The sequence below is a fragment of the Cordyceps javanica genome, chromosome 2 (assembly GCF_051103115.1).
Source record: "Cordyceps javanica chromosome 2, complete sequence".
Lineage (NCBI taxonomy): Eukaryota > Fungi > Ascomycota > Sordariomycetes > Hypocreales > Cordycipitaceae > Cordyceps > Cordyceps javanica.
The window spans coordinates 4,625,895-4,638,069 of record NC_139296.1 but is presented as its reverse complement, the minus strand read 5'-3'; the positions used below and the strand labels follow the sequence as shown (position 1 = coordinate 4,638,069).

At 56.2% G+C, this 12,175-nt stretch overlaps 5 protein-coding genes across 5 annotated transcripts; 3 read left to right on the top strand and 2 right to left on the bottom strand.

Annotated features, from left to right (window-relative positions):
- Positions 1-874: 874 nt before the first annotated feature.
- Positions 875-1,683, top strand: V2A60_003882 (uncharacterized protein; the record flags this gene model as incomplete). Its single annotated transcript, XM_083255207.1, has 2 exons — positions 875-1,187; positions 1,247-1,683. The coding sequence occupies 2 exons, from the start codon at positions 875-877 to the stop codon at positions 1,681-1,683; spliced, it is 750 nt and encodes a 249-aa protein (XP_083111333.1).
- A 1,011-nt stretch (positions 1,684-2,694) lies between these two features.
- On the top strand, positions 2,695-3,918 carry V2A60_003881 (uncharacterized protein; the record flags this gene model as incomplete). Its single annotated transcript, XM_083255206.1, has 1 exon — positions 2,695-3,918. One exon carries the CDS (start codon positions 2,695-2,697, stop codon positions 3,916-3,918), a length of 1,224 nt encoding a protein of 407 aa, XP_083111332.1.
- Positions 3,919-4,186: 268 nt separating this feature from the next.
- V2A60_003880 (uncharacterized protein) lies at positions 4,187-4,990 on the top strand (the record flags this gene model as incomplete). Its single annotated transcript, XM_083255205.1, has 3 exons — positions 4,187-4,233; positions 4,289-4,309; positions 4,375-4,990. 3 exons carry the CDS (start codon positions 4,187-4,189, stop codon positions 4,988-4,990), a joined length of 684 nt encoding a protein of 227 aa, XP_083111331.1.
- A 287-nt stretch (positions 4,991-5,277) lies between these two features.
- On the bottom strand, positions 5,278-7,485 carry V2A60_003879 (uncharacterized protein; the record flags this gene model as incomplete). The annotated part of the gene is made up of 1 exon (XM_083255204.1): positions 5,278-7,485. One exon carries the CDS (start codon positions 7,483-7,485, stop codon positions 5,278-5,280), a length of 2,208 nt encoding a protein of 735 aa, XP_083111330.1.
- Positions 7,486-9,577: 2,092 nt separating this feature from the next.
- Positions 9,578-11,199, bottom strand: V2A60_003878 (TRAMP complex RNA-binding subunit; the record flags this gene model as incomplete). Its single annotated transcript, XM_083255203.1, has 3 exons — positions 9,578-9,627; positions 9,672-9,974; positions 10,332-11,199. The coding sequence occupies 3 exons, from the start codon at positions 11,197-11,199 to the stop codon at positions 9,578-9,580; spliced, it is 1,221 nt and encodes a 406-aa protein (XP_083111329.1).
- Between the last annotated feature and the right edge of the window lie 976 nt (positions 11,200-12,175).

Here is a 12,175-nt window from a genome sequence, read left to right as displayed (position 1 = left end):
GCAGCCCTGCAGCTTCATTAATAATGTAAGCCGAGGGTGTCATGACACGTTAAACGTTGGGATTCCGCACAAAGCCCGCGGCTACAAGCCGAAGTTGGGTTGAGCTGCATTTAAAGCTATCGAACACGCCTTTGCCCGAGATCGGCTTTCGCATTCATGCTGATTGTATCGCCAACCAGAAAGCCTTGCTAGGCAAACCAGGATATTTCCATATTGTGGCTGGACAGAATGGCAAGCGGGGTTCCCAATTGCCTCTGCAACAACTCAGCCCTCTTGGCAACCGGGATAGTGTGAGCCTGCTCCACCACTTTGCCGCAGTTGGGCAATGATGGACGGTTGTCTTCCATCCGCCCTCATTCAGGTACTTGGGTCAACAGCGAGAGCCCGAAGCCCATCGCGAATAGCGAAGCTAATCCGACGACACACGTAATATTTTCTATTCTTGGGGCTCCGCGCATCAGATCGTGGCTGAGCAGCTCTGATGATTACTTGAGATCCTGGTAAAGAATAGATCCTGAGATTGAGTTGCAGAGACTCTAATTATAGTTGTGCTGTGAAACAGAAATTGGGTTGTGACAAGGAGCATCTAGTTACCTCTCATGCGTCCTCACTCCTCCTCCCTTGTACCCCAGCAAAGGCGCCCACATCCACAACATCCTTCCCAGTGGCAGTATCCATGACGTGTTGGCGGAAGGATTCATTGGTACGTACTATTTTTGGTCGTTCTGGAATATCATGTATTTATTAATGCTTCCAATCCCTCTTCGAGTTTCATAATCTCCCCATCTCAGATTACTCCCACACTTCCATTCACCAAAGCTGCACATCAAGATCAGGTTAAAAACTCTAAATCCATTTCACTTACATCGCCAGCATGCGCCACACCACCACCATCGCTCTAGCCATTGCCCAGTTTGTCCTTGGCGCTAATGCGGACGTTGACCTGGACATCGACGATGTGCCCACGTCTTGCAAGGCCATCTGCAGGCCGATTACCACACTCTCGGACAGGTGTGATGTAGACCTGCGCAGTGACAATGACCGCGATGAGCACCTCCTCCAGAACCAGTGCATTTGCACCAACAAGAGCTTCGACGTTGGCAAGATTGCTGCTCTCTGTGCCGATTGCATGCACCAGTCCCGGAAGCCGAAGCGTGACGACCACGCGGACAAGGATGACCTAAGGGGTATGTAGCTGCTCATGTCTCTCTCGCAGACCAGAAGCTAATTACAACTGCGCACTCAGACATTGACGAGATTCTTTCTGTGTGTGGCTTCTCCAGCACCACGTACAACGCGGCAGCAGCCAGCACCGAGGTCGCCAGTGTCACGGTCGATGTCACTCGTCCCACCGACGTTAGCCAGCTCACCACCACGATCGATCGCAGCCACCCTGCCACCGGAGGTGCCGGCGGCGGTGGCAGCAGTGCCACGGCCACTTCGTCGGGCCAGTCCGGACGGCCTACCTCAGCCGCATCGAGCAGCAGCGTCAGCGGCACCGCATCGGCACCTGGGACAACTGCGACCGTGGCCCAGACTTCTGGCAGCAGCCCTCAGTCCTCCGGTGCCTCAAGTTCCAGCGCGGCTGCTTCGTCGACGACCCCTAACGCCGCCGCCGCCGTGACAGCCCAGGCCGTCTACGCAGTAGGTGGCCTGGTTGCCGCAGCCTATCTTATGGTTTAAGCTAAGGCTATGGGGGATAAGATTGAGGATACTAGCGCAGTGAGGGCAGATTAACGATGTCTGTACACCGTCTTTGCCTCTGTCGTGCTCTTTTTCGTTGTTATATGTCACGACTTCACGACTAATGTAGTCTGTTTTCTACTTTACAGCACCATAGCTTACTTGATGATGAATGCTAGTATATCTTTGCAAAGAAAGATTCCCTAAATGCTCATTTACAGCTCATCCTGCTTTGAAATTCCTGATTGCCATTTTCCACTCAATTGTGCGTTGCGACGAAGTTTGCAAATTTGACAGAGATATGCAAGAGACCTATCTGAGTCGCAGCGCAATGCGTGCTATCGTCCATCAAAGGTCATACGATCTGCGAGGTACCAGCCACGCTATGAAATTATTCGACGACAGCCTCGACAAGCTGAAGGCTAGCTTCGTTTTTTACATAAGTTGCTAAGACAAGTGGAGGTGCTTCGAAGTGCGGCTTGACAAGCAATGTTAATGATATTTTCTCGAGATTGGTGAGCGAGATTCCCATAATGACCAAATCAAGCAGAAAGAAGGATTGTGTTACCGATGCCGCTTGACGGATAAACATATTTCATCGTGTGAGACTTCTTCGAGTCCGTACGGCGGTAGCACCAACTGTCACCACTACCGGCGTGGCTGGGTACACGAAAACCAGACACCATTGCCTGGCTGATATGAGTACCAATTTGGGCCATGCAGGCAATGATCAGAAAAGACTGGAAAACTCTCATATACTGAAACGGATAGTTCTCCAATATTTTCATTTGAAAGTGACCGTCATCCTCCAATAACACAAGTAGTGAGCTCTACGGAAACAGTACGTACCTTGCGACGATAAGCCTTATCGGCCCCAGGCCCAAAAAAATTTCTGCCAAAGTACTGGCGGGACGGAATTTGGAAGCCGTCCAGAATATATTATCTTTTGGGAACCATTTTCATTTTCTCTACAAGAGTCGTTTCCGCTAGAGCTATTTCTGCACTAATCCCATGTCCTCCGACGACAAGGAAATGTCCCCCGTGGACGTTGCGCCCGAGAGCAATGCCTCGAAGCGCAAGGCTGATGTCGAGGAGATCGAAGTTGATCTCGCAGCCCCCGAGCCGCCATCGAAACGCGCGCGTCGTGCGATGAAGAAAGGCAAAAGTGTTACCTCGAAAGCGAAAAAGGACAACGATAACAACGATCTCGAAGGTGAAGAACCCGCGAACAAGGACAAGAAAGACGATAAGGCGGCCCGCTCGGAACACGGCGTCTGGATTGGCAACCTGCGCTTCACCGTGACGCCGCAAGAGCTGCGTCAGTGGCTCATTGACAATTCAGGAGGCGTTCTTACCACTGAGATGATTACGCGCGTGAAGCTACCGCTGTCGAAGACGCCCGGCCGTGACAAAAACGAACCGCCGACCAACAAGGGCTTTGCCTATGTCGACTTTTCCGACGTTGGCGGCAAAGTCGCCGCCATTGCACTGTCAGAAACCGAGTGGCATGGCCGCCGATTACTGATAAAGGACTCCAAATCATACGAGGGCCGTCCGAAAAAAGAGCCCGAGGCGAAGGAGGATGGCGCCGAGGGCCGGAAAGGCTTGCAGCCCACCGTAGACCCTAACGCCAGCCGCAAGGTCTTTGTCGGCAACATGAGCTTCAAGACGACCGAGGAGGACGTGCGACGCAACTTTGAAAAATGCGGCGAGATTGAATGGGCCAAGATCGCGACCTTTGAAGACACGGGCAAATGCAAGGGCTACGGTTGGGTCAAGTTCAAGGAGGCCGAGGCTGCTGCGTGGGCGGTCAAGGGCTTTGTCAAGATCAAGGAGGCCGTCGAGACGGAAGACGATTTCCGTGATGACGTCGCCGGCGCCAGTGGCGACGACGACGATGACGAGAAGGATGAGGACGCAAAGGAAGCCAAGAAGAAGAACGGCCAGCAGCAGAAGCAGTTCAAGACGCGCAAGTGGTACGTTAACCGCATGCTCGGCCGCGAACTTAAACTCGAGCTGGCCGAGGACGACCAGGCCCGCTACAAGAAACGATTCGGCAAGGACAGGCCGGCCAACGCGGCCAATGGCGGCGGCGGGCAGCGCGGACCGCGTGAGGGTGGTGGCGATAGAAGACAGTACCGGCCCAAGAAGGCAGAGGGCGCAGAGGATATCCAGACGGCGCGACTGACGGGCAGAGTGGTTGAGCATACGGGCAGCAAGGTCACGTTTGATTAAACACTCTTGGTGTTGGGGGTTTTATAAAATGTCTCATGATAAATTTAGCGATTTTACAAGGAACAAAATTAGCATATGGAGAGAATAATTGTTACGACCTTGGGATTGAACTAGTGGGTTGCTTGTTAGCTTCTGTTCTCCGCGTCCGATGACGACCCCGCATCCGCTGGACCTGTGATGTATACCACGATTGGCATCGTGCATTCGTGATGGAACATCCTAATGAGTAACTTTCATCCGATTGGTTACCTAAGGAGTGTTGATGACCATGTATGAATCTCGAGTCACATTCACCCTTGACACAATATGCCCTTGGTAGGCTTACTTGCCGTCTCCTCACCTGCACTACGACTGACATATTTCTTTCAAGGACATACTTGGCAAAGGGAAGGTAATGATGATATCAGTTTTCCTAGCAATGTTTAGAATATGATGCTCAGACAAACCAATCCACAGAGTCAACGAAGCTCTTCAGCAGGTCCGCATCAGCGAGAATGGCCAAAAGGTCAACTTCACGCTCTACTTTGAGCCCTACCAGCTGTATCCCGACTTCCCCGACAGCGTGGACAAGAACGAGTGGTACCTCGCCAACAAGCACATGGGCAACGCGGACGCGCAGCGCCTCTACCAGGCGCACATGACGGACATGCTCGCGCCGGCGGGCGTCTCGCTCCGCTTCGGCGGCCGCATGGGCAACACGCTGCAGGCGCACCGCGTCCTGCAGCACTTCCAGGACGCGGCGCACGGCGGCACCGAGGCCCGGACGGGCCGGCTCGTCGAGGCGCTGTACGCGCGCTACTTTGCGCGGGAGCAGCACCCGGCCGCGGAGGAGACGCTCGTCGCGGCCTGCGTGGAGGCGGGCGTCGACGAGGCCGAGGCGCACCGGGTCGTGGCAGACAAGGACCTGGGGCTGCGGCAGGTCAAGGACCGGCTGCGGTCCAACGGGCAGGACGTGGACGCGGTGCCCGTGGTCACGGTGGAGGGGAGGCGGAGGGACCTCACGCTGACGGGTGCCAAGGAGGTGGCAGACTACGTCAAGGCGCTGCAGACGATTATCAAGGAAAGTTCGTAAAGGGCGGGCAGTCATCACAATGTGTATTTCAATTGGTGGATACTGAATGTGTCATGTATTTTGAAAGATTGTACGCTAGAAAAGATGAGAAAATACATGTTAATGACAGGAATGATGTGCATTCGAAAGAAAAGAAATATTGAAAAAGGAAGAAGAAGAAGAAGGGAAAAAAAGAGTGCATATGTCCAAGGCCGTCAGTGCTAAGTTCGTGATATTCATTACATACACTCTTTGGAAGCGTGTCTGCCATGACGACCCGTGAGTGTGAGTTGACTGCTCTGTTCGTCTTACGCGCGACTAAACATGAGCGGGACCATCGCCGTCTGACTGTCCATGGTGCGCCTGTCCTCGAGAACAAAGTCGCTGTTGCCGGTGTAGTAGCTGCTTGTGCCAGAGAGTAGGTCCCGGCCGGCCATCAGGCGACACGCCGCGACGGCGCCGTTATTACCAGCGCCGCCATGACTGTGGCTTTGGCCATGGCTGTGGTCGTGTCCGTGAGCCTGACGGTAGATGCTACCGTCGCCGCTCGGCCTGTGCCTTTTGGAGAACTCGCGCGTCAGCTTCGTCATGAGGGCGTCCTTGGCGCGCTGCAGAGCGCTGACGCGCGCGGCCGCGTCCTCGGCGAGCAGTCGGTGCGCCTCTTCCTGCTCGAGGTTGCGCTGCACGGCGGTGATGCCGTCGTCGACAGCGACACAGCCGCCGCCAGGCGATGAGGCCGCCGCCGCCGCCGCGCGCGCCGCGTGCGGGTCGTACACGGTGGGCTGCAGCAGCACCGGCTGCGGGTCAGCGGAGAGGATGGGCGGCGAGATGAAGGGGTCGGGAATGGGGGCCGCGCGGATCGTCTCGAGGGATGGTTTGTGCTGCGACAGGCCGGACGACGAGGACTGAGACGGGCGGCGGCGGCGCAGGAGGGAGGAGAAGGATGAGGAGGGAGATGGCTGCGAGGAGGAGGAGGAGTGGGAACGGGGTAGAGGTGGAGGTCGGGGAGGGGTCGTCTTCGGGTCAGGATCGCTGGTGCTTCTGCTGTGCTTGCGCTTGCTGCGGTGGTGCTCGTCGTGGTGCCCATGGTGACGATGGTGGTGCTTGGAGCGCTTCTTCTTTCTGATTCTGGTTGTGAAGCCCATGCTGGCCTCGCTGACCTGGCCCGTGGCGGCCATCTCCCCACTCAGCTCCTCAATGACCGTCTTTTCGTCGTCATCGAAGCCGTAAGCGCCAATGTCGAGCTCGAGCAGCTCCCTGCCGACAGCCGCGACGGCCGCACTGGGGCTAGGCAGCTCGTCGTCATCTTCGGCACTGTCGCCCGTGACCAGGTCGCACTGCGAGGCCGCGGCGAGGCCGCTGTGGGACCACTTGCGCTCCTCGCTTACGGGAGCGAGGGCCTCGTCCCAGCGGCCGTTGCCGGTGAGGGAGACGTTCTCAAAGTCGTACTCCTTGACGGTGGCCTGGTGGGCGCTGATGAGGTGGCGCAGCTGCGGCGCGTTCATGGCCGTGTTGCGGATCTGCAAGTAGCGCAGGGCGGGCATGTGGATGGGCGCGCGCGAGGGCCGGACGGGCAGCGGCGACATGGGCGAGGTGACCTCGTGGAAGAGCTTCTTGGAGGCGCGCGGCGCCGCGAAGAGCGGGTCGGCGGCGAGCGCGATGGGACACGGGCCCTTGGCGCCGACCCAGGCGAAGGAGAGCTTCTCGAGGCGCGGCGCGAGCGCGCGGATGTAGTCGTCGATGATTTTGAGGTGGTCCCGGCCCGGCGAGGCGCTGCCAAAGTCCCACGACTCGACAGACATGTGCAGCTTGCGGATCTGCTGCCAGCGGCGGCCGGCCGAGGGCACGCTGCCGATGCCGTTGACGTGGCGCAGGTACGTGAGCGCCGCGGGGTGCAGCGACGAGAGGGACAGCTTGTGCAGGGTGGTGAGGGGCGCGCGCTCGACGGCGATGCGCAGGCTGATGAGGGCGTAGTCGACAATGTCGCGGCGGTAGCGCTCAGCCGGGTTCTGGCCGGGACAGCGGACCGTCAGGTGGCGGATGCCGGCGAGGCGGGACAAGGCGTGGATGAAGCTCGGCACGTTGGTCGCCGCGTGGAACAGTGGCGGGTACTGCTGCGTGAGGATGTCGCCGAGCTCCGTGCTGGCGTACTTGGGCCGCGTGAGCGCCGAGCCCATGCTCGTGTGCGGCGTGTACAGGAAGCTGATCTCGCGGCCCGTCTCCGGGTGGATGAGGGGCGGCAAAAAGGTGGCGTCCGAGTGCGGCAGGTAAAAGGTGAGGTGCTCGACGTGGTGCCCGATGCGGCCGAGCGCCGCCACTCGGCACGGCTTGGTAAAGGTGTTGGCCGTAAAGGTGATGTGCACACGGGTGAAGAGCCGTTTCGTGAGCAGGTTGCAGCAGGCCGAGGAGGACTGCCGGACGGCGCAGAGGTCGCTGGTGGAGAGGAGTGGCAGGAGGCGGTCTTTGATGTGGTCGCTTCTCAAGAGGGCGAGAAACTGCTGTTCTGTGGACGCCATATCGGTCTCATTGGGTGGGCTGGGCTGGGCAGGACAGAAGGATGAATATAGTAGCTGGAGATATTTGGAGTGATGGGGATAAGTCGTTTGATGGTTGCATACAAGTGTTGCTGGTGTTACTGTTTTGATACTCACGAGTGAGAGCAAGTCTGGTGTTAGTCAAGTCAAGTTACTGAATAGCAACGCTGTCTCTTGACCGGCTGTCGTTGCAACAAAGAATGAATAACAAAGAATCAAGGCCACAAAAAGTGGCCACCCAGAAAGGGAAGCAGCAAGGTCGGTATATATCCCGACCATGACCCTCTTGACTGATCGTTCTACTTTCCATGCACTCCTGCGCGGGCATCATTTTCCCTCCACCTTCCACCTGCCTGCAGAGGGACTTGCATCCAGCCACGCACCTCAAAAGGTAAGCTTGTTCTACGGCATAGCACGAAAACGAAACGAAACGAACGCCACCCGACCAGGGGGAGTGGTTTCTCGATAGCGCTGGGGCGACAGAGCAGTACGACGGCGGGGGGGAAGAAGAGCGGCGGGGCCTTGAAGAAAGAGAGCTCGCGCGAGATTCGCGCACCGATTGGCCCACGCTCGTCGGGCTTCGTGAGCAAAAGGATGCAGCATCGTCGCTGCGGAGACTGGCCGTTGAATGGTCGGTGAGTGAACGAGAAAGAACCCTTGTCATGCCGCAGCTGCAGTAGCCTCGGGTTGCTTGGCTTGTGTAAGTGGCCTCGATGGCCAATCAGCTCCGCGAAACAATGGGGTTTATGCGTGAGCTTTTTTTTTTCCTTTCCGTGCAGGGCTGCCGATGTCCTGTCATCCAACGGGATGCTTCCCAACTGGCTTGGATCTGGGCGGAGAATTGGCGTTTGACCGCGATGCGTAGGCGTAGCCTTCGCGTTGTCGACCAATCAAAAGCGCGCATCTCGACGCGGGGCCGGGGATTTGGGTCGCGTGTGTCAGATCGCGGATCGCGCCGCGCCATGCGCCAAACCTTGCACGAGAATCCGCTGCAACGTTCCAGTTGATTCTTGTTTTTGCTTGAGTCATATTTGGTGGCGGGAGGGGGGACAAACCAATTGCGTTGTCAAGGTTGACAGTTGAATGTCTGCCATACCTCTTCGACACCCACTTGGCCACAAGGCCATTATGATATCCAATGAGTCGTCGATAGTGAGTGGCACGCTGAAAACAGTGTGCACCCCTTTGTTTCTCATCACATCCGTCTTCTAGGACCAGCGATTGGTCTTGCCCTCCCTAATTTCGTCCCTTTTCAACCATGTCCACGCTTATGCCAAAGATCTTTTGACTCAGGGCGAGGCCAAGCGCCGCCTGAGAACAGTGTTGCATGTGGGGAAATCCAAAGTCGTTATTTATTGTGGCGTTTGCAAACGAGTCAAGATGTTTCTGCACCAGAGAAGAGTAATCTTTCAATGTGAACCTGATACGCCTGTATCTAAGCAACCCCGTAGCGAAAATTGGAAATGGATGTGATGCGGCTGTGCGAGGCCGTGACCTCTATATACTATGCATGCGCCGGCGATGCCCAATCTTGACCAGCCTCACCGCATAATCGTGTACGGCCATTTCTACGGAACGGGCGGCTGCCTTGGCCACCAGTGCTTGATGCATAGTGCGTTATCCGGGCCGGATAGCCACCAAGGCTCCGTTAAATGATGACGTGTAAAACGGATAGCGGCTCGGGTAAGGTGCCATGGAGCCGTGCATGCATCTTGCTCATATCACCGTAGCCAACAACGCAAAGCAAACGCTTGCATGACACGAATGATGAGATCTTCAAGAATGGAATGTAGCCAATTGTACTCGATAAATGCCCTTGGGTATCGTAATAATGGTTCTAGATAGTCTCTGTCCGTGCTTCCTTTTCTACACACCATGCAGAAGAATGATAATGATACATGCCATAGCGCGTTTTCAGCATACTCATCGCCGTCCCCGTCCTCTTCCACCTCCACCTCCACCCCCACCTCCACGTCCGCCTCGGCCACGGGGCGGACCACCCCGTCCACGGGTATGACCACCGCGGCGGGAATCTCCCCTTGGCGGAGGTGGCGGGGGTGGCGGTGGCCCACGACTACTCCGTGAAGCTGGCGGCTTTGGGGGTAGTGACGGTGGCGGTCCCCGCTGGTGTCTAGCATAGTTGGACGTGCCCGGAGGTGGAGGATGACTCGGCGGTGGCAGTGGAGGAGGCGGGCCGGGGGGCAGCGGCGGTTGGACGGCGTGGCCTCCCGCAGTAGGCATCTGAATGTTGGTCGACATTTGCATACGACCCAGCGGCGGCCGTCGCTGTCGCGGTGCTGCTCGCTGGCTGAGCAGGTCCGTATCAGAGTCGTCGCTCTCCGAGTAGTGCACATTCAGGGCGCGAGCCGAAGGACCTCGTGCCATCTTAGCCTGTTGTCGACCTGTGTTGGGTTTCGCACGAAGGTGCAGGCTGGCAGCCTCCTCGATGGACTCGTTGCCACAATTGGCATCTATGAACAAATCTCGATTTCGCAGTGTCCAGGATGGATTGAAGGGTCGATTGCCCTTCTGCGAACAGTCCGACGCAAAGTGGTTCCGCGAGCCGCACGCTGCACAGGATGCCTGAATTGCAACTACGGGTAGCACGACATCTGCATTGGTATGGAACGATCGCCAAGGTTCTGTGCATTCACCTTCAAGATGAGTCTCCATCCCGCAATAGGCACATGCCAAACCCTCCTCCTTCGTCATGGCCAACTTTTCCACGCAGGATGAAGTCTCGTGACCAAGTTGTCGGCATTTTCCGCATCGAACCTGAATGGCTTTGCAGCTGAATGCCCAGTGATCAACTTCTCCGCAGAACTTACATTTCGAATGGCTGCAGGCGTCAGCGACGTGCCCTTTGCGGCCGCACAGAACGCACATTTCGGCAGCATCTTCAGCAGAGGGAAAGTATCGACGCTGCTCAGCTGTTGGTTGTCTCGCAGGGGCTGCTTCACCACTCTCTTTTATCGCAGCATCGTTGGTGTGGCCATTAGCAGGCTGGCCAGTTTCAAGCAGCGCCGACTCAGTAGGTTCGTATTCCGGCGAGTCGGCGACTTCGCCATCCTCGACGTCGTCTACCTGATTGCCAGGCTCAGAAGACGGTGGTTTGGCGTTTGCAAGAAGCATGGAGATTTTTCCCGACTCCTCCATGGCACGAATAGTCTGCTTAGCTGTTCTCTTCTTAGGAGGCTTCAGGCCGCTGTGTACATCAATGTAGTGGCCAAAGGCGGAAACAACTGTCGCAGGCTTGATCTCAGCCAAAGAATCGAAATTTGTTGTGCATAGGACGGTAGACCAATTCGAGACGCGATCTACCCAAGACCCTTCCTTCTTCCGTGAGAGCGCTGGCAGCTTCAGGCTCACCGCATCAGTTGTGAAGAGCGGCGGGTCCGAAGGAACGAATGATTTGGCACTGTCCTTGAGCTGGCTGTCTGATTGCCCGGATTGGCTACTGACGGACTTTGAAATGCTGTCCTCTATTTCTCCTTCCTCGGAGCCCTTGCTCGCATTGCTGCTGAGCGACAGGCGGCTGAGCCTGCGGCGCTTGGATGCATGAGAGGACTGATCATCCTCGACGTCGGAGCCATCGACGTCGGCTAATGATCTCTTTTCGACGTGGCTAGTCTCTTCTTCGCTGTCGCTGCCCCCCATACTAATAACATCGCCGGGAATTTGTTCTTCTGCAGCCATGGTGAAAGGGAGGCTGCAGGTGATCGCAAGTCATATGATGCTGCTCTTCCGCGAGTTTGCGCCTCAATGTGAAACAAAGCAGAGATGAGTACACCAACAGCCTCGCCATCCAGCTCGGTCCTCAATGGTATACCGGGAATAGTCTTCAGAGTCAAATTGGTGCGTAATAACGTAACTGTCGCAACACGAACCAAAAAAATGTCGGCGCGAGACGCGGCAGAGCCAATCTTCGCAAAAGTTGGCGCCCCACTGCAGAAGGAGCCGCCTGGGAAGCAGCGGATACATAGGCAAGCATGGCAACGGGTCTAGGTTAACCCGCGCCGGTAGCACGAACTGGTGACTGGCAAATGTGGACTGCCGGGACATAAATTCCCATCAGGTAATTTGGAGGAAAGTGAACAGGGGCGGGGGGTCCTATAGCCCTTGGACGATCTAGACTCATTGTATTTTGCCGTGTAGTTTTGTAGATGATGTCGCGTGGCAAAACAAATGATAGACTGGGAGAAGGAAGCAAAGTTTGCCTGAAACCCAACCGCGCGCTGTTCATTCTAGGCAAAGTCAACTTAACAACCAACGGGCCAATGTACCAAGGCGTGGTGCTATTCGAATCAATCTGTTTTCATTTTTGAGATGTCCTCTCCACCTTTGGGTTGGCTGTGTAATAAGGGGCACTAATGGGTTTCTGCAGCGGGTAACCTAACAACGGCTCCCAGAAGTCGGTGAGAGGTCGGGGGTGTGAGATGGAGAAATTCGTCTCTGCGTAGAATATCGAATGTCGCTTGCTCTTGATAATCAGATCGGCTGGTCATAAGCTTCCTTGCAGATGATGTCGCGATAACGCAATGCTGGTGCAGGTGTGTTGGAAAAAGAGTTGAACCTCAGCGCTGGGAATCAGTGATCTACAGAAGCAAACCAGAACCACTGTAGAACAGCAGCGACAAGCTTTATGGTCCCCTCCAAAGTGCATCGATTGCAG